We start from the raw sequence: 23,575 nt of genomic DNA, 5'->3' as shown, positions 1-23,575 counted from the left end.
GCTGAGGAGCTTTGTATTGGTTGGCGCCAAAACGTGTCTTGGGTGGTAATTCAAGGAAAGGTACAAAGTAATAGAGGTTAGCAAACCGGGAGGGTACTTGGACTGAACGATCTGACGAAATTCTCCAGTGTTGCTGCGGTTTTTTTTTTTTTTTTTAGTTGATTCTTGATTTTTGGGTAGCGATGTGAGACGGACATGTATGTTTTGATCGATGTAATAGCATATTGTACGGGTATTAGGACATGGGAATAAAAAAATTGAGAAATAATAGAAACGAAAGGGATATGCGGACTTTGCGGACATGAGGCTATCGCGAGGCACTTTGCATTCGTACTCCGAGCATGCGAAAGAGGCACTGCCCGGCATTAGTAAGCTTAGCTTCTAAGAGCCGCTCAATAGACCGGAGCTTCTGCTAAAAGTCGCCGGAGCCTTCTACAAGAGTCGCCCAATTTCCACTCGTCAAAATAAGCTATCAACACGTGACGCCGGATTTAGCAGGTATCCGGGCAAACGTCATGGCCGGCTTTATCCATAGCGAAAAGCTGTCCGTGTTAGTATCATATTTCTTACTCATATATTAAACCGGCAGCAACCTGTCCCCGCATTGGCTGTTGCTAATCAATTCCTCTTTTCTCAACAATCAAGACAGAACAAAGTCCTCGACCGATATACAAGCGCTTAACGGTCCAACATGTCATTTACGCTGAGCATTCAGCAGGGCCCTGCGCGCATTGCGCAGCAGCGGCTGCTCCCAGCCTTCCGGACATCCATGCGAAGCTTCCACCAACAAGCACCCAAAAAGCCCAGCAGCGCATTCTTCAGCTCCCGCATTGCATCAGCGACAACCCGCCATGGCTTTGCGCGATCATACTACCAAGAGGCCGCGACCCGGCAGCAGTCTGTGACGAGCGGAAGCGGTCTCCGCAGGCTGCTCGTGGGAGGAGCCATCTTTGGCGGCACGCTGGTGGCGATCAACACTGTTTTCAACCGCGAGACGAGAGAGGATGGCGGAATGCCTCTGTTTGAGCGGGAATACCTCAACAACACCTTCTTGCACACTGGACTGGGCGTTGGCATTATTGGCTTGACGGCCAGGCAGATGGTGCAGACGGGATTCGTGTACCGTTTGATGGTGACGAACCCGTGGGTTGTGGGATTGGGTGGATTGGCGCTGAGCTTTGCCACGATGATTGGAACTCGATCTATTAGCCCTGACAAGTGAGTCTGATGCATTGGAAAAGTCGCAATCTGAAAATGGATTTGCTAACGTGTGTGAATTGTAGCTACATCCCCAAATATGCCCTATGGACTGCCTTCAACGCCACTCAGGCTGCCTTTGTCGCTCCCATGCTGGCATTTGTTCCCGTGCCTCTTCTCGCCCGCGCTGGTCTCTACACCATCGCCATGATGGGTGCCCTGTCTGTCGTCGGCGCTACGGCCAAGCAGGAGAAGTACCTCTACATTGGTGGACCTCTTCTGGCCGGTGCTGCCATCATCGCCGCCTCTGGCCTGGCCCCTCTTGTCATCCCTGCTACCGCCGTGCGAACACTGGCTTTCACTCAGAACATCTGGCTGTACGGTGGTCTTGCCGTCTTTGGCGGCTTCACCCTGTATGACGTGCAAAAGGTGCTTCATCACGCCCGCCTGGCTCAGGCTGGTGTTATCAAGCGGGATCCCGTCAACGAGAGTATCTCGCTAGAGTTGGACTTTTTGAACATTTTCATCCGCATGGTGCAGATTCTGATGCTGAACCAGAACCGGAGGAAATAAGCCACCATGAGCGTCTGAACTGCAAGAGAATAAAAGGGAAATAATGAGAGGAACGGTGGAGGGGTGTGATTGGAACATTTTTAAGCAAAGGGATTTTTTTTGCGAGAGATAAACTCCGCTCAATGGATGATTTACGTTTTTCTCTCTCAACTTTATATGGGAAGCATGGCGTTCCCGTTGTATCAATAAGTGGAGGATTATAAAATAAAGACAAAAATGATTAAAAAAAAATAGTATTAAGAAAAAAAAAATGTTAAATTTGTTTAAAATAAAGACTATCCATGACCCTTTCTGGTTGAACTTGCAATGACTGCGCTGTGGAATGTATAAATACAATGGGTATACAGTGAATGTTGAATTATCGTTTCACAGATGGAATTTGCCTCCCGTCTTCCATCTTTTCATAACGTCCCCTTTATCTCTTCCCCCTCTTCTCTTTTATCAATCACTCCAGATCCTTGAGCGGTCTCAGGAAGTGACTCGGGCACTCATAGCCCTCGGGGTTCCTCTCCAGGTACAGCTGGTGGTACTCCTCGGCGGTCCACCACTGGCCGGCGGGCGCAATCTCGGTGACAATCTTGCCCTGCCACCACTGGGCGTTTGCCTTTTCGGTGACGTCGCGGGCGATGCGCTCCTGCTCGTCGCTGTGGAAGTAGATGGCGGAGCGGTACTGCGGGCCGGTGTCGGGGCCTTGGCGGTTGAGGGTTGTGGGGTCGTGCATGCGGTAGAAGAACTCGATGAGCTGGCGGTAGGAGACTTGGGATGGGTCGAAGATGATTTCTGCGGCCTCGGCGTCTGCGTGGTGTTAGCTGTGAGAATTGATGTTGATTTGATAGAAGGGGAAGGGTAACATACGGCCGGTCTTGCCGCCGCAGACGGCGCGGTAGGAAGGGTTGGTCAGGTCGCCGCCGATGAAGCCGACCTTTGCGTCGATGAGGCCCTTGCCGGAAAAGTGCTTGCGGTAGAGGTGCTCGGTGCCCCAGTAGCAGCCGGCGGCGACGGTGCAGCGCTGGGCGCCTTCGGGGAGGGAGGTTGTGGCTGCGGGGGATTCGGGGGCGATGGAGAGGCGGGTGGCGGCTGTGAAGGGGCGGGAGAGCCGTGAGAAGAGGTTGTTGAAGATCATGGTGGTGGTGATGTGTGTGTTGGTGATGGTGTATAGAAGGGGGAGGGAGGTTGTTGGTGGGTGAGGGGTTGAGGTTGAGAGCTGTGGTGGTTTATATAAGTGGCTGATGATGATGTCAAAGATGTACGATGTTGATGATGATGATGGGAATGACGGGAATGAAACAACAGGACAATTGTTATATATTTTCATTCACGATAGTATACAGTCATCAGCGTCTCAGTAAAAAAAACAAGGGTCTACACAAAAAATTACCAATGAGGGTCCAAAAAAAAAATATTCCATTGGCTTGGGCTCCAGTTTGATGTCCTATCGTGACATGACGCAATCGGGTCCCTGGAGCTAGCTGCTGGCGCTAGACTCGAGTAGGAAAAAAAGAGCAAAGGTCGTGACAAATGTTTTGGGGGGGGAGTTGATGCTAAACAACTTTTGCTAATACGGCTGTTCGGTAGCAGGGTTAGGGGTTTTCCTTAGTGCGGGGTTTTTGTTGTGTGTTGTGCTTCTCTCTTTTTTTCAGGGGATTCCAAAGGGTAATACGGACGATATGCACCCCATGTTTTGGGCTTGGGCATGGGTTTTGAGATTCTGTAATCTTTTCTTTCTAGATCTGCTGGTGCGTACCTACTAGTAGTAGCTGCATGGCATGACAACCAGTGTCTGATGGAATACGACTTAGTGTTGATATGACGCATCTCGAATGTATTCTGTTATGGAGTTGCTACTGTCTTGATTTCGTATGTTCTGATGAAAGCAAGATGCGAGTGGAAGATGTTGTCAGTTCTGAACCAGGGACTCGTATCAATTCCGGTAAGCCATGCGGCATTCAGCTTGGAGGCCTGACGCTCCAGAATGAGCATATGAACGAGAGCATAAGATTACGATTACGAATACTAGTCACAATCTCCTTTATGCAGCAGCCATCTTGAAGCCTCAAGCATTCAATAGCCAGCATTTAACTGCAAAGTCATATTGCAATTTCTGCCAATTTCTTCCTCACCTGTTCACATGCTCACATGCCAACCACAGCCACATCAATGTATTGACCGCTGTGTTTTAGAGACCTAGCACCCGTCACCCAGCGCCTCCTGTGCGCAGCCCCTCCCGCAGCGCTCAGCACTGCTGTGGTCCCTCTGGCATGCGCCTCAGCCCAGCCCCTCTGCGCCTCGTGCTCTCCCCTCAACAGCCACACCATCTCCGGGTGTCAAACCAAGCATAAGCACAACTCAAGGCCATTCGTCTCGCGATTCCAAATCCACAACCTCGACCCAAACACCCGGACCCAGCAATTCCAAATCCCGGGCCAGCAGCATCAATTCCCGATTCCAGGCCGCTCAGGCTCATTCGTTACATCGTCTTCGTCGCTGCGTCGCTGCCACCATCGCCGCCGTGTCTGTTGCTGGAATCTCCAGCCTCGCTGCGCTGGTGCAAACCATGTCGTGGAACCTGACCAAAAGTGAGTGTGTCATGGCTAGCCACGGCCTCGGTGCTTGTCATTTTGGGCCCTTGTCCTTCTGGCGGTTTCTTTGCTTCTCCGGGTTGCTCAATCATCTCCGCTTGCACTGCGAGGGATTGCTGTGATCAGGCTGGTTCGATGGGACTGAGCCTGGGAATAGCATCAGCCTCGGCCAGCAGCGGCTGAGACATCAATCACCATGCTGCTGCGTGAAAGACTTCATCTTTTACTCTTTCTGGTAACTGACTTCTTGATTCCATTCTCTAGAGCTCAAAGAAACCCATCTGGGCTTCTCAAAGTCTTCATCGCCCTCCGGCAGAGACAAGACCAAAGACAAGAGCGGCACTTCGACCCCGTCTGACGTCAATAGTATCTCCGATGCGAACGGCGCCGGTATGTTTAATCAGCGCATTTCATCCCATACTCTTAAATCTCCTCTAACTGATTGTCCTTCTCCGCCCTCTAGCCACCATAGAAGGCCTCACACAGGCGCCCGTCGTCAAGCCACCGAAACCTGGCATCCTCGTCCTTACCCTTTTCGAAGCCCGCGGCCTCTCTCTCCCCGAGGAATATCAAGATGTCATAGCCGCAGGCCACCCGACTGGCACCCACTCTGCTGGAGATGCGCTGAGCTCTGTCCGCCAGAGTGCATCTGCCAGACCGCAGTCAACCGGATCGGGATTCAAAGGCATTCCGACCAACCATGGCCGTGTGTCGACCAAATACATGCCGTATGCGCTGGTGGATTTTGACAAGAACCAAGTTTTCATCAACTCTGTTGATGGCAACCCCGAGAACCCTGTTTGGGCTGGTTCCAACACCCAGTACAAATTTGACGTGTCGCGTGTTGGCGAGTTGACGGTCTCGCTCTTTATGAGAAACCCAGCCGCGGCTGGTAGATCCCAAGACATCTTTCTGGGATCCGTTCGCGTCAATCCCAGATTCGAGACTGCGTCTGAAGCATCAGGCAAAAAGGGTGAACGCCCACAGTCTCAGGGTTACAGCGGGCAGGGCTGGTTTGAACTACAGAATGGAACAGGCAAGCTCCAAATTGGCGTTGATTTTGTTGAAAATCGCGTCGGCAAGCTCACGATTGATGACTTTCACCTTCTCACGCTTGTTGGCAAGGGCAGTTTTGGAAAGGTGATGCAGGTTCAGAAAAAGGATACCGGCCGCATCTACGCCATCAAGACCATTCGAAAGGCCAAAATCATTTCGCGTTCCGAAGTTACGCACACACTCGCCGAACGCTCCGTCCTTGCTCAGATCAACAACCCCTTCATCGTCCCGTTAAAGTTTAGTTTCCAGTCCCCGGAAAAGCTCTACTTTGTGTTGGCGTTTGTGAATGGCGGAGAGCTGTTCTTCCATCTTTCAAAGGAAGGGCGCTTTGATATCAACCGCTCTCGATTCTATACTGCCGAGCTACTCTGTGCTCTCGAATGTCTGCACGGGTTCAACGTCGTCTATCGGGATCTGAAGCCCGAGAATATTCTTCTTGACTACCAGGGCCACATTGCTCTCTGTGACTTTGGGCTGTGTAAGCTCGAGATGAAGGACGAGGATTCTACAAACACGTTTGTCGGCACTCCCGAGTATCTGGCGCCCGAATTGTTGAAGGGAGAAGGCTACGGTAAAACAGTAGACTGGTGGACGCTCGGCGTGCTACTATACGAAATGCTGACGGGCCTGCCGCCATTCTATGACGAGAACACCAACGAAATGTATCGCAAAATCTTGACGGCCCCCCTTGAACTTCCCCGGCTACGACGTTGTGCCTCCGGCGGCGAGGGACCTGCTAACCAAGCTTCTGGATCGAGACCCGACCAAGAGACTGGGAGTCAATGGGTCCACTGAGATCAAGTCGCACCCCTTTTTCCACGGCATTGACTGGAAGAAGCTCCTGCAGCGCAAATATGAACCAACATTCAAGCCCCACGTGGTAGGTCTCATTCTTTCAACCCACTCTCTCCCTCTTCTGTCAAAGTCATCCTGGGGTCAAAAGATGGACTAACAAGAGACGAATTAGGCCAATGCACTCGACACAATCAACTTTGATAAGCAGTTTACCGACGAACCCGCCCAAGACTCGCTCCCCGACGATTTTGTGCTTTCCAAGACGATGCAGGATCAGTTTGTCAACTTTAGCTACAACAGGCCCGTCGCGGGATTAGACGACGCAGGCGGCAGTATCAAGGACCCCTCTTTCTTGGATGCTTCTGAGGCACGAGGACGAAGGTAAAGATGTGAATATTTATAGATGTGAAATTTTATGCAAGAACAAATGTAGGCATTTGGAGATGTGAAAGAGAGATGGCGGGCCATGCTTTTACTTGTTGTTAGGATATGGGAGATGGAGGGAAACGGCGCGTAGACGTGTCGAGAGCATCGAAGCATCGAAGCATGGATGGATCTTGTATTGCTTTTGGTCTCATGGGTGGGCAATTTGGGAGTAAAGGCGATTTGTGCGCACAATGTGTGTTGTTTGTTTTGTTTGGTCATATGCTACATATAGTCTTGTTTGACGAAGATGTAGCTAGCTCGTTTGGCATATCGAGAAACTGTTGCATAGCAAGATGTTTCGAACGAGACGTGGATTTATAGAAGCTTGTCTTTGATGCCTATCAAGTTAGTCAACAAATTGTAGAATCTGCAGTTTCACTAGCAGAGTGAAATAGCGATTGAGCAGAGGGGGGGTAAGATGGCAATTATCGATCATCTCAGGGCTGTTACTTGTCATGACAAGTTGTATGATGAATCACAAATGCAGTAAAACAGGAAGAGAGAGAGAGGAGTGAGAAAACAGAAGAGAAGAAAGAAAGAAATGGGCGGTTGACGGATATCCATCATTTTGGCCAGCTTGACTCATTACGCTTGTCCCACGAACTAACAGGCCCAATACCCACCGCAACGCATGGCTCTAACGTTGCCTCAAAGTGTCGCGTGAGTATGAAGTTAAACCAGTAGCAACCATCATTTCATCTCGTAAAAACAAACAAGCAGCGGATTATCCGACAGGTTGTCCCGAAAGGAATGGAACGTCGTTGATCAAGTAAAGAAGCCTGACGCAGTGTTGTTACTAGTCGACTAGCGCCAAAAGCTGACTGGAGCGACACTCCCCGATGAACTACAGCTCATTCGAAACTGTTTGGCAGCGGAGTAATATCATTTCCCACCTGGAGACAGCATGACTGGTGGTGCATGGTAATACTCCGCAGGCACTAATTGTAGCAGATCATTGGGCAGTTGGGCAGTTGGCTTGAAGGTTAGATGGTATTGAAAACGTTAGTATCCCCGGAACTAATGAATAAAGGCGAGATGAAATAAGACGCTGTTCTTTTGTTTGGATCCCTCGCGACATGTACAGTCCCCAGTAAAATAGCTAGCTTGCCGGTTTCTCCACACAGAAAGCAGGGATAGTAGGTAGTAGGTACTACCATGTGGTTGTGCCTAGTCGTTATGATCTTCTGCACCACGACTCCGTGGCATGTGCTCATGTCGTACCGCATTCTACTTGTAAGCTAAAGAAAAGTACATACAGAAGTAAACAAGGAAAGATCAAGACAAGAGTCAAACTGCCGCTCCTCGCAAGAGAAGAAATGAATTAATCTGCCATCATTATAAGAAAAAAAGTAAAAAAGTAAAAGGTATCGTTTTTGGTCTTCATTCATGCCGCGTCAGGGAAAGCTCCCGCTCCAGCGTCGCCCGCCAGTGTATCAAGTCCCTGTCCTCGTCCTCCCAGTAGGCCAGCATGCCCACCGTCTTGTACACCGAGTCCTCCCAGTCCGTGGGCATGGCGCACCCGGCCCTCGCCGCGGCCAGCAGCACCAGCGCGCTGCGCGTGCAGGCGCGGATCATGAACATGCTGCCGTGGTGGCGGTGGTGGAAGCCGGGCTTGTTGACGCGCACCTGCAGCATGTGCGTCTCGAGCCCGCGCTTGGCGAAGTCGGCGACAGCGGGCTTGACGGCGCGGCGGGCGACGTGGGCGCTGATGCTGGCCATGACAAAGGGCCAGTAGAGCTGCTCAAAGAGGTTGATCATGCGGCCGCGCAGCACGGAGCGGCAGATGCCGTCCTCGTCGACGGGCGTGTGGATGGACAGGTCGGCCGGCAGGCTCTCGGACCACTCGCCGATCTGGGCCTCGTACTCGGGCATCATGTCGAGCAGCATGTCGAGCAGCACCGCGTCCGAGGCGTACTTTTGGCGCAGGTCCAGCACCTCGCGCGACAGGCGGCTGGTCAGGCGGCGCAGCGAAATCTCGGCCAGGTAGAAGAGCCAGGCGGCGCGGGCGCGCTGCGTCTCCGAGTCGGGCCCGTCCGGCGACTCGGCCGGGGCCACGGGCGGCGCGGGGAAGAAGGGCGGGTACAGCGTGCTGCCGGCGTGCAGGATGTCAAAGTCGGGCAGGTCCAGCTCCTGGCGCAGCTCGCGCTCCGACTTCCAGGCGGACCAGTAGACGGCCTGCTCCTGCGTGTCCTGGCGGCCCATCTCCATGGAGTCGAGCGAGGCGCTGAGGTTCTGGGCGCGGGCGAGGAAGGGGAAGTGCTGGCACGCGGCCAGGGCCTGGGAGAAGAAGCGCCAGGCGTAGACGGGCTGGAAGACCATCATGAGGTAGATGCCCGACAGGAACAGGCACTGCGCGCCCACAATGTCGGAGCGCACCAGCAGGATGCCGATGCGCTTCTGCGCCGCCTGGAAGAAGATTTGCGAGTCATTGTACGTCTGCGTGCCCAGCTTGGTCTCGCCGCTGGGGCCAAAGGGCGTGGCGATGCAGCCGAGGGCGCAGATGATGAGGGCCAGGCACGAGGCGGGCGACCAGTCGATGCCGTCGAGAAAGGCGTTTAGAACCATGCGGCGGGCCAGCACCTCGTCCAGGATCGGGTTCTTGCAGTGGATGTGCAGGAAGAAGTTGTCCAGCAGGCGGTAGATGCGGTGCGAGTCCATGTCGATGAGGCCGGCCAGCGAGGCCGATCCCGAGGGCGGCGTCGCGATGGCATCGGGAGGGGCGCGATAAGAGGCTGGCGAGTGGTGGTGGGACCCGGAATTGTGGAAGATTGGCCACTGCAGGATGTGATCCACACGCTGGGGCAGCAGGCTGCTGATGGTGACGCCGTCGTCGTCGGCGTGCTTGACGCCGTGTAGGTCGAAGCCGCCGGCCCTCAGCGGGGGCAAGCGCTGCTGGTGGCCGGCGAACGCGGAGCCGGAGCCGGAGCCGGGGCCGGGAGGCGCCAGAGCCGGCTGTGGCGCCGCCGCACCCGCACCGGGGGAGGAGGCGATCCCGGACGATCCCCCCGGACCCAGAGGCTCCAGCGCCAGGGATGGGCACGGCATGGCGCAGCAGGCGCTCCAGCTCGTCGATGCGATCGAGGATCTTCAGGCTGGCGGGGTCGAAGCTGGACAGGTCGACGGGCGACTGGATGCACGTAGCGCCCACGCTGACGCAGTAGCTGCAGGCGGGCTTCTTGTTGTCGCACTTTGTCTTGCGCGCCCTGCACACCTGGCAGGCCGTGTTGGCGCGCTTCCGGGGGTAAAAGGCCGTGCCGCGGGCGGCCGGACGCTTGCCCGGGCGGCGCGAGGACAGGTCGGCGGCGTCGACGGGCGACGACGGACCCCCGAGGCTGATGCTGGCGGTGTGGCCGCCGTCGGCAGCATCGACGAGGTGCAGGTCCTGCTGGTGACTGTGGCCGCCAGTTCCTCCACCGCCAATGGGCGACGTCAACGGGGCCAGCGACAGCGAGGCGTCCTGGGCGTGTCGTGAAGCCGACGCCGACGCTGAAGCTGAAGCTGAAGCCATGCCCATGCCCATGCCAGCGCTACTGCTGCCCGGGCTAAGGCCAGCCACGTCGCCGCCGCCGCCGTTGACGGCGAAGCTACCTATAGTCGTGCTCGTGCCCGTGCTCGTGCTGCTGCTGCTGCTGCTGCCGGCGCCGCCAGGATACACCAGGGCCGTAGCGAGGAACGGCGACTGCGGCTGAGCCCGAGGCGGCGGCATGGCTGGATTCGGCGGCAGCGACATGCGCAAGGGGGGAGGGGGGAGGGGGGGCCACAGAGCCACTCCTAGACCAAGTATATCTATCTAATCGGATTGGCGATGGATGGGCACAGCGATACGCGGGGGGGCGGGCGGCGACGACGACGAGGCGAGAAGGCGATGGTTTTGACTTTCGGGGAGTCTCGGTTGGGTCGTTGGATGATGGGACAGCGAGATCGATGCTACCGGCTCTCTTGTGCTTATCAAGTGGCTCCGTCTTCTTTTTTATTACCTACGACTTGGGGAGACAGGGTCCCGGCTGGAATTAGCCGCCCGAGGGTGACCTGGAAGAAAGCCCTAACGTACTTTTTTTCTCTTTTAGCGTCTGGCGGGTTCGGACAGGGCTCGGCAGTGGGTGAAGTAAAAAAAGGAGTAGCGGGAGGGAGGGGGGGGAGAGTCTGGGGCAACCTTTTTGGTGTGGTCTTTTTTTTACGCGTGCTGGGCAGCGTGAAGTGATCAGGGGTGTGTGGCTGCCAGTGGCCGCTATTTGTCTCGGCAGGTGAAAATTGTACCGAAAGGCGCTCCGGGTTGGAGCTTGTTTTGATTGAAAAGATGGAGTTGTGAAGATGAATAGGGCCGGCTGGGGCTGAAGACGGCCGTTTTTTTCCCCCTTCTTCTTCATTTACAAGAGACGAGTATGCCCGGAGTGTGGGCTGTTGGTGGTTTTCATTTACAAGAGACAGGTATGCAGCTGATGTACGGGATTACGAGAACTGACGCTGTTGTTATGGGACCAGGGTTTGCAGAGCACGTTGTTGAGCCCCCGTAGACAAAACGACTGAAGAGTTTTTTTTTTTTTTTCCCTCGATACGGGGAACGGCATGGGGTGATGCTGCTGCTAGGCGACAATAGGCAAGACGGGGACCATCATCATCTCATCCACCACCCTGACCTGGCACTTTGTTCTTTCATTCTGCTGGCCATTGTCCGTATCGACAGACCTGGTGCTTGCCACCGTTCCATCCCGTGGCGTGGCTCTTCCCCAGAAACGCTTCGGGATGCTACCGCCGCCCGGCTGACCCTCTTCTTTGGCCCGTTGCACGGCAGAAATCTTGCCTGTGCTTTGCATGCCATGGCGCTTTTTTGATGCCACCCACGGCTATAACTTCCGACGGGCGCAACGTCAGAGGCGAATTGGCCGTCGGGGGATGGGCTGTGGCGAATAGCTGCTGTACTGTAGCAGTATAGAGGTGGCAGTAGGATTTCACTTTTATTGCGGTTTATATTGCTTTGCTCTTGTTGTAGGCATCTGCGTGTGCATCTCGCCCTCCAGATCATCTGCCCACCGTCAACTCGTTCATTCTCCTCTCCCCGCACTGGCCAGGCCACTAGAGCAAATCACTAGCGGTTTTTCCCTTTTTTTCTGTTCCTCTTCCTTCTTTTACCCCACGGCGGCAAAGACACGCCACTGCAGCCCATTCCAGGGGAACGCAGCCAATCGCCATGTCGCGGCGTGTTGGACTTGGAAAGTGTGTGTGTTGGTTTGAATCTCGAGGGCATCTCCCATCGCAAAACATCTGCCGGGGAGCGTCGCCCTCCGCATTTTCTGGCTCTAAATGTCAAATTGACTTGTTTTCTTTTCTTTTCTTTTTTGTTCGGTTGCTGCACCCCAGACTTCTTTTGGACCGTTTCCCCCGGACCTTTGTTCCCCTGTCTGCTGCGGACTCCACTGTGGTGCGGGTTGGCGTTTAGACCGCTCTGGCTATAGTCGGCTAAGCGTGTGAAATGGTGCCCTTGTTTTGCGTCTGGTGATATTTTCACCTCGTCTAGCCTGATTGGACGTGCTGAAGAGATGCCAAGTTATGAATTGTAAGTTTACACGCTGATGCAGTATGTGAAATGCTGTTTGTAATATTGTTTGATATTATGAATTGATAATTGCTTGATTCGACATGAATTTTCTCATTTACAAAAACCCGGCAAACGAGGCTACAACTGCGCCAGAAGTCAAGCATGAAACGACAGATTTGAGATATTGCGAGAGGCTGGGAAGGCTGTCAGCGCCGGGCCATTCATTGGTAAATGCTAGCATCTTGCACTAGCACTGCCCTTTCAACAGCTGATGATGGTCTAAACATTCTGCCGCCATGGCGAAGCCTCGACATCTCCAACAGGATCATCTATACAACACCAACAAGCAATCAGACAAGCATTTTTTCCATGGTTTCATAATACGCAGAATCGTCAAAAGAAACCTGCTTTGCCAATAGAAAGTGTCGTAAGCCTAGGACTTGACAACAAGCCGGGATACAACACGGGCTAGAACCGGTGCCAATATTACTCAACTTCAATGCTTTCTCTTTTATCCCCTTTTTCTCCCAGCTTGCGAATCGGCTTACCCGCCCCTACCTGGTCCTAGACCGTAATAACAAAGTTCTTTTGCGTAACAAAATAGCTAGCAAGAAAAGTAAACTGCTTTTTTTCTCTCTACTCTTTTTACAAGTGGTACTAGTATATTTTTCCTCTTCTCTTTAGCCGCCTACCAATCACGGAATCGGTCCGAAACAGGCACATTGTTTCTTCTACAATTCTGTGGAGGGTGGCTTATTTTTTTCCCCAGGCTTTGCGCCGTTGCATGGGTTGCATATGCAGCCTGGAAGCAATCTGGATGCATCAAACCACCACGGGACTGGAGTGGGACAAGGCTTGGGGCTTTCCTGTTTACCCCATCCTTGAAGTTGAACCATGCCCATGCAAGTGCAATTGATTTATTGTCTTTTTTTCATGTTTCACACCACTTTGAGCTTTTTGGCCCCCCCTCAGAAGTGCTAAATACTATATATGAACATCTAATCCCCTCTCTCTCTTTTTTCTTGTAACTCGTTCGATTCGAATATTATGGTATCGGCCAACTCATAGGCAATCCATCCAATTGTATCTGTCTCTTGTTTTATTCTCCGTATCTTGTACTTGAGTGAGACAGAGCCGAGGCAATGGGCCTTTCCGAAGACGAGAAGCGCGTCGGCGCCCCGCTCGAGACTCACGTCTCGGGCGTGGACGACTTTAGCAGCCCCAAGGACGAGACGGTGCGCGTCGACATCCAGCGGGAGCACGAGTTGACGGTCAAGGAAGTGTTTGTGAAGCACCCGGCGCTGGTGTTTTGGGCCTTTTACTGGGCCATGGCGGGCGTTGGCTGGTGAGTTGATAGTCTCAGTCTTTTACAACATCTCATCTCATGTATATATTCATGTATAAGCTGACATGCCAACAGGGGCTTCGACGCCCAGGTCAACGGCGGCATGCTCTCCGTCCAATCCTTCCGCCGCGACTTTGGCTACATCTACCAGGGCAAGGCCGTGCTGCCCGCCGACTGGCTGTCCGCCTTCAACACCGTCTCGTCCGTCGGCCAGTTCTTCGGCGGCTTCGCCTGCTCGTGGGTCGCCGACCGCTGGGGCCGCAAGGCCGCGCTGCTCATGGGCGTCGCCGTCGTCGCGGGCGGCATCCTGGGCGAGATGTTCTCCAGCGTCAAGGGCGCCTTCCTCGTGTCCAAGCTGATCCTGGGCTTTGGCCTGGGCTTCTACCTGACGCTGTCGCCGCTGGCCGCGTCCGAGTGCGCGCCCGTGGCCTTCCGCGGCATCGCGACGGCGGGCGTGCAGTTTGGCATCGGCACGGGCCAGCTGCTGTCGAACGTGGCCATCAAGGGCTTTGGCGGCTGGGAGAGCCGGTGGGCGTACCGCGCGCCGTTTGCCATCCAGCTCTTCTTCTGCGCGTTCCTGCTGGTGCTGCTGCCGTTTGCGCCCGAGACGCCCTGGCACCTCGCCCGCGTCGGCAAGCGCGAGCAGGCCACGAAGGCGCTGCGCAAGCTGTACGGCGCCAGCGTCGACATCAACGCCAAGCTGGCCACGCTCGAGGCCACCATTGCCGAGGAGGAGGCGTCGGGCTCGGAGCAGGGCAGCTTCGTGCAGTGCTTCAAGAGCACCAACCTGGTGCGCACCGCCATCTCCATGGGCGTCTTTGTGTGCCAGCACTTCACCGGCATCATCTTCGTCCTGGGCTTCTCCACCTACTTCTTCGAGCTGGCCGGCCTGCCCACCGAGAAGAGCTTTGATTTGGGCATCGGCGTCACGGCCTGCGGGCTCGGCGGCAACATCCTCAGCTGGATCATCATGAACTCGTTTGGCCGCCGCCGCATCTTTGTGAGCTGCATGTGCATCCTGACGGCCATCCTCTTCCTCATCGGCATCATGGACGTCGTGCCCACCGCCGGCGCAAAGTGGGTGCAGGCGTCGCTGACCGTCGTCTACGCCTTCTTTTATTACGTCGGCCTCGGCGCCATGGCCTTTGCCATCCTGGGCGAGACGAGCAGCACCTCGCTGCGCGCGCCCACCATTGCCCTCGCCACCGCCACCCAGGCCGTCATGGGCATCGCCTTCAACTTTGCCATCCCCTACATGGTGAACCCGGACGAGGCCAACCTCAAGGGCAAGGTCGGCTTCATCTTTGGCGGCCTGGCCCTCATTGCCACCGCCTGGAGCTGGTTCTTTGTGCCCGAGCTCAAGGGCCGCACCTTTGACGAGATTGACCGCATGTTCCAGGCAAAGGTGCCTCCGCGGAAGATGGGCTCGTACCAGCTCACTCCCTACTAAGTTGCAATGTTGAATGCCTGTTTGTTTTTATGCCAAATGACTGATGAGATATTGATGGAATGGAATCTGAGTTTTGTGTGATCTAGTGAAGCGTTTTCTTCTTGCTAGTACTGTATATATATAATACCCTTCGTGCGTGTGTCTATTGTCTGGCTATATCACATCTTCTTATATAGTAAATGAACAATGCAAGTTGCGACCATGATGAGCAAAACTGTAGTATTGTCACAGGTTGAGCTGCGCCCAATTATAAGCCCTTTGGCTGAAATCAACTATAATTAAACATCTACAATATAGACAAGATATCCAACTGATTATATATATGTACCGCTTTTTCAAGCATAATGATCAAACGCCAGCGCCATGAGCCCAAAACTTTACTGCATATGATCCAACTCTTCTTGCTCATAGAAAGAAACAAAAGCCAAGGGAAAAGCCTCTTCATAAACAATACACAGAGGATATGATACAAAAGACTATACAGAATGTAAAAACACACAAAATCAAGGATACTTTGTCACAAACCTCTGCCCATTCACCTGCACAACTTCAGGTGAACTGCTCACGTCTTGAGACGTCCGTCTCCCGAGTATCCCATCCTCTGCATCGCGCTGTGTGCCCAACTTGGCCCTCCAGCCCATGTACCACCGCCCCTCAAAAAGCTCATCCATCCTCTCCATCGGCACGCCCTTTGTCTCTGGAGCCCACAGGCCGAGAAGCACCAGTCCGACAAAGCAGATGCATGCCCAAAACACATACGCACCCCAAATGTCGAGCCTGTCAAGCATGGGCGGCGTTGCGCGCACCACGGCAAATTGGAAAAACCAGTGCACCGTCATGTTTGTCGCATAACATACGCTTCTGATGCGCGTGGGCAAAATCTCCGTGCCGTACAGATACTGGATCGTACAAAGTCCAATGGACCACCCGACGGCGTAGATGAATACAGACGCAATGGCGCCATCAGATGCAGGTCTATTATGATCTTGCAACCATATTCCCGAGTAAACGGCCATGTAGACGTGTGTGGCGCCTTGAATAGCAAGGCCGCTCATGAAACACACTCGTCGACCAAGTATGTCGATGAGGCCCCATGTAAATATCATGGTAAACACAAGCTTGAGCGCACCATATGCGCCAGAGGTAACCAAGGATAGGTTTTCCCCTCGGATGCCAGCAATTCGGAAGATCATGGGGATATAGTATGTTATACCATTGCCACCAGTCCACTGAGCAATTGTTTGCATGGCAAGCCCCAACAAAAATCGGTTGCGATAGCTGGAGATTGTGGCAACCTCCTTGACAATTGTCCAAGTCGACGTGTCAGAGAGTCTTTGCTTCGAATCTCGCACCTGGTCAATAATCTGCGCGTACTCTTCTCGCACGGCTGCATCGTCAACCGGTGCCTTTCGCAGCCGGGACAATACCCACAAAGCCTCTTCGTTGCGGCCTTTGGACGCAAGCCAGCGGGGGGTGTCCCTAATGAAAAAGGAGAATATCAAAGCAATGCCTCCGGGGATCAAAGGCACGCCCAAAACGACGCGATATTGTTCCCTAGTCCGAGGTAGGGACCTTCTAGCGCCATAGCTGATGAAGAAGCCTATTGTAGTATTCATGTCAGCAACTAGCATCACTTTTGGTTGGATTCTTTGGGCGACTTACCAAACATGAGAAAGGATAGCAGCAGCACCATGTAAACCGAAACCACCATGCCTCGGTTCTTGCTTCGAGCAATCTCTGTCAGATACAGCGGAGATACCACCGTCAGGCCGCCGGCACCAAGGCCGGACAAGAGCCGCGAGAACAGCAAAAGACCCATTATTCCAGACGCAAAGATGGTGATGAAGAAGCCGCTCATCCAAATAGCCATAAAGGTCTGCCATGTGCGCAGACGACCGATTCGGTCCGTAATGGCCAAAGCAACAATGGCCCCAAAAGCTGCCCCCAACACGCCGAATGACGTGATGTTGGCCTTTGTAGAAATGAGCTCGTGCCTCGTGCCTACCCATTGTCTTCGTGAAAGGCCGTAGTCATGCAGGAAAGAGGGCATGTCTGCCACGGCAGCAAATCCACCTTCATCGTAACCTAATCGACAGTCGGCTTGTTAGCCATGCACGGCATACTGCATTCCTGTACAACCAACGGACCAACCAACCCATGCAAAAGGGGGCAGTGATCGGCAAGGAAAACAGGTTGCAAATGGGGAAATTGCCTCGCCAAATGCTCTGGGGAATGGTGTAAAAGGGAGCTGAAACTCGGATGAGGCTTGCTTCTTACCTTTGGGGATAGATCCGCTGGCAATGACCATCACGGTCAAGATGTAAAAGAGATTGAGGCCAGCCATGGTTGGCTGTTGGGTCACTGCGACCCTCTGCAGATCCGGTCTAACAGCCCCCGTCTGCCCACTAATCAGGGCCAGATTGCCAAACAGCAGACAGCGACAGCCCGCCAAGGCTCGTCACGACAGCCGTGCGACAGGCGCCGAATTGGCTGTCGATGCGATGCGATGCGATGCGATGCGATGCAATGCGATGCACCGTCCCAACTGCCGCGGAGCTTCGCAGTCAATGCCAACGAATCGCGCACACCCAATGGCTCTCCCACTAACGCGTAAACCGGGACTGGATGCTATGGAGCAGAGTGGCTCTTGCAAAGGGCGCTATTGTCTTGTTCAGCCCGCGTGGCTCGTCCCGTCCATGCAGCGTCGCGATCTGCCCGGCTGTTGGCTCGACGTTGGCCGAATCGACGTCGTAGGGTCCAAAAGGGCAGCTCGCCAGGTTGCAGACTTGCCGAATCACCACTGCGAGAGGTCAGGCATTGTCGCGATGAAAAAGGTTCCGCGTCTCGACCGCAGCTAATGGCAGCTGTTCCCAACTCGGCCTCGTTCTCACTGCCATGGTCCGCGGATCCACGCTTCGGCGTGGTAGGTGGAGGTCCATGCAGCTGCCAGACTGCAGGTAGATGTACCAGTCTCTAGTCTCATTATACGGCCAAAATTCAAGTATACAGTACTCCAAAGGTTTAGCCGATGCTCAGCCGGCTAAGACGCCTCTCAGTCCAGACCCAATTGAGACGCTGCCCTGTTTGCCTGAGGCCAAAAGGTTCCTGATTAAAGGGGCCAGGCTTAAGCTGAGGCTGCGCCTCATTTTTGGCCAAAAAGGTTATAGGTAGAGACAGACGCAAAAGCGTGTGTAAAAGGCCATGATGCTCAGAAAAACATCACCAACACAAAATCATGGTGTTGCTAAACGCTGCACGCCCCTTGTGTCAGTGGAACGGAGCTCACAGCAGCTCATCTGCTTGTCAAACGCGAATCCGTGGGGGGGTCCTGTCGGCCAACTTCCGAGTGCTCCGATCCGTAATGCCCAAGCTCCAGAGTCCCACAACAGCTGTGAGGCTCCATGATAGCTGCTGGCGGCCTCAGCGTCGTGCCTCCTCCCGACGGGTGACGAAGCAGATCGTGTTCCACAACCCAATTCATCCAACGGACCAATACGGCTGCTCCCGCTGACCCCGTCATTTCCAATTTGCGTAAGTCGTTGCGGCCCGGGAAGCCTGAGAGGACCGAGAGATCGTTGGGATGCGCACGCCATGGATCTAGTTTGCACAAGTATGGTATCCCGAGGACTTCTTAAATAGCAGCATGACCTCCCTGGCGGGGCACCTCCTCGTTGGGGAATGCCTATCACTCATCATGCCGTCGTCTTGCAAGGAGCCAGTGTTGCTGCGGGCTTGTTTTCCAGTCCAGGCCAATAGCTATACGCACCGGCATCTCCCTTGTCTTGCCATTCCCCTTCTTCTCTCCCTGCATAATACACTTTGTAGAAAGCCAGAGCTTCTTACCAACGAAGCTGGGCTCCATTATGTACCTATCAATAGCTCTTTGTTGGTCAGCACCTTTGATTATATCGATAACAGCATCGGGAGACATTAAGCCGAGACGAGTATATCAACTGCCTCCTTATGCGTGTGCTCCATCCTCTCGGCATCAAAAGATAGCCCATGTCCCAGCTACCGAGGCAGCTTGACATTCGCAATTTATCATCTCGGAGAATAGCGCTTCTGCAAAGCTCATCTGCCGGATGGTAGCATGGATGTATGCTGTACACCAACACTTCTGGCTGCCCCTGTTAAAGAATTTCCACAAAGTAGAATGACAATGATTCTCTGGGGGGCGAAGCCAACCACTAGCTGCTTTCAGACCTCGCATCGATCGCCGTCCACTCAGCCATGCGCATGTCCATGAGCAGGAATATGATCTGTCAACCGCGTTTCCCATGCAATGGATTCGTGCTTCAGCAAGGTCTCTAATCCTACTCATGATTGTGATGACCGCGTGTCTGTGGGTCATGTCTCACTCGGGCGGAGTAGAGACTAGAATCGGCCATGAATGCGTATAACATCGTATAACCTCGTTGACCCCAGAAGACATGGTCTCAAACTGTGTGTATCAATGGCTGCTTCATTAGTCGGAATGTGCGCTGATGAGATAAACGACCTCAATGTCAGTGTATATAGATAAGCTGTAGCTGTGAGATGAATAGTTGGCTGTAATCAACGTAGTGCTAGTAGTAGCAGCATTGATAAAGATAAAAACTGGATGGCTCCATCAATCCGCTATTGGAAGTAGGTGGTATTATCCAGCATACGTGGAGCGCTACTCACTGGCAAGTAAAACAGATTCCTATCCTATCAAAGACCCCGCAGCCAATGTCTTACTGCTATATTTGCACGCATTGGCTGCAGCCGACAGCCGGGACGGGGAAATAAGGCCACTACCCATAGTCTTCGGGCAACTTCCGCTCTAATCATTTTGCGCCATGGTATTGCTTCTCAATCGACCTGTCAATTGCAATCGGAGCTTCACCGAAGGATTAGTAGCTGGGGACATCACCCCGCATCATTCCGGCAATATATAAAGTCTTCCTCCGGCAGAGCTACATTTCTCTTGTGCTAGAGCTCTACTGGAGCCCTTCGTCTGCGACCCCTTATTACACGCACACGGGGGTCATGCCATGGTTCAGATCATGCCACGTGGACAACGGAAAAATGGTAAACGGGGAGCAAATCGTCATTTTGTTTCTCTTTTGGCCTAATGAATACAGTCCTGAATGACACAGCGTCAGCTCGAAGCTCGGATCGACAATCGCGCGGGATTATTCTCAAAGTTGACGCCACGGATTACAGCGAGGGTGATGTCGGACTGTACCTAAAATCTGGGATAAAGCCGGCTTTGCCTCCTATTGCGGCACAGCCAAACTCTGGGAAAATCGAGCTACGATGAAATTTATCCATTCAAGCCGTTTCGACTGCTCTTTAGACATGGCTTTCCAAGGATGAGACGACAGGCTACCTCGCCCACTAGAAAGGAGCTTGATTCTCGGAATTCGGAAGGGCGCCAACGCGAACACTTAGTGGCTCTAGAGACGACATGGCCTCGAAGATGCCTGGGTCCATGGACATGCTTTGGGCGCTATAGCTAGGCGCTGGAGAGACTTGAAACAACGGGTGAGCCGTCTGTGGTTGCGAAGAGGGCACTTCGACACTTGGATACATTGAGCTTTCTGGGTGAAAGTTAGGAGAGGGGGCTGAAGGGGGCTGGTACTGCTCTTGCACATCCAGTGAGATCCCGATTGCTGAAAGCTCCTTATTCAACAAGTCGATGGCGCTACCGATGACTAAGATGCGTCAGTCTTGAGTCTGGATCAAAGGGGTGAGATATAGAATGAGATTCTTGAATCCATGGCTTACCTGGGCTGAAAGTCTTGACCTGCTTCAGAGCCTGGATGCAGTAATTCAGGCGCCCCAGGGCTTGTGCATCATCGGGAGCAGCTTGAATCTGGAGCAAGAAGATTGATGAAGCAATATAGAGGCTATATGCGAGAGACAGGACGCAGTAGTTCATGGTGAATGTGCGACAAAAGAGGTCAAAGATGGCTATGATGGCCGTAGCAGACGTTACACATTCGACGAGATAACGCTTATGAGAGGCTACATTGTCTTCCAGATTTCTGCGGGTGAGCATTGGGCGGTAAAGAAGAATTTTAAACGTCTGGAAGAGGCAACTATTGGATGGTTAACAATCTGCAAAATCGATCCTCTCAACGACTTGTGCTTACTTCATGGTGACAATATGAGACGGTGGGGCCAGTGCCGGCAGAGCTGCAGGATCGATCTTCAGATACGGCGCCAACTCCTCCCACCACTGCTGCAACGCCGGTTCCTGAGCAACCAAGCACTCTAGAATCTCCGCCTCTGTATTCTGCATGAGTGGATCATACATGTGAATCAAAATCTCATTGAAAATAACGGACAAACGACACATGCTTAGGAAACATGACGCCGAATGGGCCGTGGCAGGTGGGTACTTCCACGGTGCAGTTTGAAGTGGAGGCGCTCCAAAGGGAACCCACAGCTCGTTTTCAGCAGAGTCATCAACTTGATATCAGCAATCATTAGCAGCCAGATATTGGGCATCGACACAAACACGGCTCAAGACTCACACATGATTTGAGGCGGAGACACCATGGTGTGTTTTAACGATGGTGATCTACCGAGATAAAGACTTATGACCTTGTCCCAGAAGTAACACGACCAAAAGACTCGATGCCGGATTTCTACCTCTTCGTCGCTGAACTGCACTGACCCAGGATAGCGTTCCCCGTCGACATGTATTCCCAAGTGGTCAATCAATCGGAACGCCAAGCCACTATATGTCCAGGCTTGGGTTGTGTTTCCGAGACTGCACTCCTGAGCGCTCAGGAGAAGCAGTGTCTGGATAGTCGGAATCGTGCAGACACCCTTACTCAGCTCTTCAAACAGCATACTACGTGCATGCTTGCCAAAGACTGCACCACCATCGTACGACTCGTCGAGTATTCGCCGCGTATTGGGATCGCTCTTTGCCCAGCGTATTGAATGTGACAGAACGGCATTGAGGAGCGTATGGGAGTAATACGGGCCCAAGGACTGCATATCGCCTACACACAACTGTAAATATCGCAAACACCCAACCAATGGAAAGGGCTACAATGATGCATACGAGTAAAGGCAGGTCGGTAGATGAAGTTGAAAAGGGGCTGGATCCAGCACCAGTGAACATTCAGAAGTGTTTGGAACGGTTCCTGCGAAACATATGAGATGGATGCTATCAACTAGCCAGCAGCGCATCAAGGCACGTACAGGAATCCCAGAATGCTCCTCCAACACGCGTTGTTGCCACGCATTTGACACGAGTCGTTCTCTCCGCTGACTCTCGATATCGGTTGCCGTGGGGTGCAGGTCAACTGCCGTGACCGCGGAGGTGCGATCGCTGGGGAGGTTGAAGAAGCTCGTAGTCCCGTGGTACGTGATGCTGCCTTTGTCGTCTATCTTGAGTCCTCGGAAACTCCGGCTGATGCTGTCGTCGACCTGCTGCCGTCCATCCTGCTGGGTGCCTCCAAAGGGCGAGGGGCTTGAGTGAGCTGATATGGGGGACTTGCTTTCGCTGGCCGCAGGCGGTGGTGTTGTTGTCGTTGCCGTGGCCTTTGCGAGCTGCTCCTCCAGCTCCTTGATGCGGTCCTCAAGACGCTGCGTGTACGACAGCGTCGGGTTCCTGCAGACGTGTCAGCCACGGTGCCGAGAGTCTTATATAAAAGACACGACGAGTGAGATGTCCAGTCACACACAGCTTGTATACGCATTCATCGTTGCGAGCAGCACAGCGTTGGCACATGGGCTGCTCGCCGCCGCATTTGACCTACAGCCGCCAGTAAAGTCAGCTCTCGACTTTGGACCAATCTCTGCCGGCGGCCACTACAACATGGTGCAGCGGAAGCTAGAGAGACGGACGCATAGCACCGCTGTAATGCAGCCAGGCTCACCTTGCGTCTGCGGCACGGCTCGCACGAGAACGCGCTCTTCTTGGTGGCTTTTGCCGACGACATGGCAGGCCACCGGCGCGGCGAATACGATGGTCTGCGAGGGAGATAATTGCTGGTGATTGCTCAAAAATGAACCCTGTGCTTGGCTCGCAGACAATTGGGGGTCTAAGCCCAAGCACTGCCCCGCGTCTCATGCAGTTAGATCCCCGCTCCCCTGTCCAAAGTGCCAGCGTCTCAGTGTCAAGTGAAAATTAGGCCACGGCCGGTGCCTGAGTGGATTGGCGTGTCGGGCAGTGAAAACCAGGCGCAATTGGCGGCGCAGATCGTGATGCCAAGAGGTCGACAATGGCCGAGTCGTGTGTGGTGGGCAGCAAGACAAGTGCCGGGCGGGTTTTGGCCATCAGCGTCGCTGGCGCCGATCACCTGACGCGCGCCGGACGAGCTCCTTCCCAAAACTCAAAACTGGCAACTGCACGCACCGGACTCGCCGCTGGACCGTCTGAATCAAAAGGCGAGGCTGTGCGTCCTGGTAGCCCGTTTGGGACGCCGAGCAGCTTGTGCGGATGCATCAGTTGTCGTCTAGCCTGACAAATGGAGATTTACCGCCGGCATCCGGTCTCGCAGCGCGGAGCTTTACGGAGCACCAGCGCGGTGGTGGATGAGTAATCAGGGGGATCGGATCTGGCTGCCTTAGCTTCATCGGCATTGGATCAAATACGAGCATCCAGGTGATGAGCGGTGCTGCGGCTGGATTTT

General features: G+C 53.7%; 9 protein-coding genes across 9 annotated transcripts; 4 read left to right on the top strand and 5 right to left on the bottom strand.

Annotated features, from left to right (window-relative positions):
* The first annotated feature begins 512 nt into the window (after positions 1 to 512).
* On the top strand, positions 513 to 2,044 carry TrAtP1_005966 (uncharacterized protein). The gene is made up of 2 exons (XM_014082638.2): positions 513 to 1,218; positions 1,284 to 2,044. The coding sequence occupies exons 1-2, from the start codon at positions 692 to 694 to the stop codon at positions 1,768 to 1,770; spliced, it is 1,014 nt and encodes a 337-aa protein (XP_013938113.2). The 5' UTR covers positions 513 to 691; the 3' UTR covers positions 1,771 to 2,044.
* Positions 2,045 to 3,157, bottom strand: TrAtP1_005965 (uncharacterized protein). The gene is made up of 2 exons (XM_014082637.2): positions 2,626 to 3,157; positions 2,045 to 2,565 (listed from the first exon to the last, which is right to left on the bottom strand). Exons 1-2 carry the CDS (start codon positions 3,083 to 3,085, stop codon positions 2,216 to 2,218), a joined length of 810 nt encoding a protein of 269 aa, XP_013938112.2. The 5' UTR covers positions 3,086 to 3,157; the 3' UTR covers positions 2,045 to 2,215.
* Positions 3,158 to 4,324: 1,167 nt separating this feature from the next.
* Positions 4,325 to 6,200, top strand: TrAtP1_005964 (uncharacterized protein; the record flags this gene model as incomplete). Its single annotated transcript, XM_066112929.1, has 3 exons — positions 4,325 to 4,346; positions 4,614 to 4,739; positions 4,813 to 6,200. The coding sequence occupies 3 exons, from the start codon at positions 4,325 to 4,327 to the stop codon at positions 6,198 to 6,200; spliced, it is 1,536 nt and encodes a 511-aa protein (XP_065969015.1).
* Positions 6,201 to 8,006: 1,806 nt separating this feature from the next.
* TrAtP1_005963 (uncharacterized protein) lies at positions 8,007 to 9,671 on the bottom strand (the record flags this gene model as incomplete). Its single annotated transcript, XM_066112928.1, has 1 exon — positions 8,007 to 9,671. The coding sequence occupies one exon, from the start codon at positions 9,669 to 9,671 to the stop codon at positions 8,007 to 8,009; it is 1,665 nt and encodes a 554-aa protein (XP_065969014.1).
* A 374-nt stretch (positions 9,672 to 10,045) lies between these two features.
* On the top strand, positions 10,046 to 10,315 carry TrAtP1_005962 (uncharacterized protein; the record flags this gene model as incomplete). Its single annotated transcript, XM_066112927.1, has 1 exon — positions 10,046 to 10,315. The coding sequence occupies one exon, from the start codon at positions 10,046 to 10,048 to the stop codon at positions 10,313 to 10,315; it is 270 nt and encodes an 89-aa protein (XP_065969013.1).
* An 894-nt stretch (positions 10,316 to 11,209) lies between these two features.
* TrAtP1_005961 (uncharacterized protein) lies at positions 11,210 to 11,461 on the bottom strand (the record flags this gene model as incomplete). Its single annotated transcript, XM_066112926.1, has 1 exon — positions 11,210 to 11,461. Exon 1 carries the CDS (start codon positions 11,438 to 11,440, stop codon positions 11,210 to 11,212), a length of 231 nt encoding a protein of 76 aa, XP_065969012.1. The 5' UTR covers positions 11,441 to 11,461.
* Positions 11,462 to 12,668: 1,207 nt separating this feature from the next.
* On the top strand, positions 12,669 to 15,138 carry TrAtP1_005960 (uncharacterized protein). The gene is made up of 2 exons (XM_014082634.2): positions 12,669 to 13,507; positions 13,583 to 15,138. The coding sequence occupies exons 1-2, from the start codon at positions 13,305 to 13,307 to the stop codon at positions 14,955 to 14,957; spliced, it is 1,578 nt and encodes a 525-aa protein (XP_013938109.2). The 5' UTR covers positions 12,669 to 13,304; the 3' UTR covers positions 14,958 to 15,138.
* A 33-nt stretch (positions 15,139 to 15,171) lies between these two features.
* Positions 15,172 to 17,475, bottom strand: TrAtP1_005959 (uncharacterized protein). Its single transcript, XM_014082633.2, has 3 exons — positions 17,235 to 17,475; positions 16,620 to 17,042; positions 15,172 to 16,557 (listed from the first exon to the last, which is right to left on the bottom strand). Exons 1-3 carry the CDS (start codon positions 17,299 to 17,301, stop codon positions 15,461 to 15,463), a joined length of 1,587 nt encoding a protein of 528 aa, XP_013938108.1. The 5' UTR covers positions 17,302 to 17,475; the 3' UTR covers positions 15,172 to 15,460.
* Positions 17,476 to 20,318: 2,843 nt separating this feature from the next.
* TrAtP1_005958 (uncharacterized protein) lies at positions 20,319 to 22,882 on the bottom strand (the record flags this gene model as incomplete). The annotated part of the gene is made up of 8 exons (XM_066112925.1): positions 20,319 to 20,635; positions 20,709 to 21,022; positions 21,077 to 21,395; positions 21,461 to 21,937; positions 22,000 to 22,081; positions 22,140 to 22,551; positions 22,625 to 22,695; positions 22,820 to 22,882. The coding sequence occupies 8 exons, from the start codon at positions 22,880 to 22,882 to the stop codon at positions 20,319 to 20,321; spliced, it is 2,055 nt and encodes a 684-aa protein (XP_065969011.1).
* Between the last annotated feature and the right edge of the window lie 693 nt (positions 22,883 to 23,575).

Source organism: Trichoderma atroviride, chromosome 3 (assembly GCF_020647795.1).
Source record: "Trichoderma atroviride chromosome 3, complete sequence".
Taxonomy (NCBI): domain Eukaryota; kingdom Fungi; phylum Ascomycota; class Sordariomycetes; order Hypocreales; family Hypocreaceae; genus Trichoderma; species Trichoderma atroviride.
This window is presented reverse-complemented; position numbering and strand designations above follow the sequence as displayed.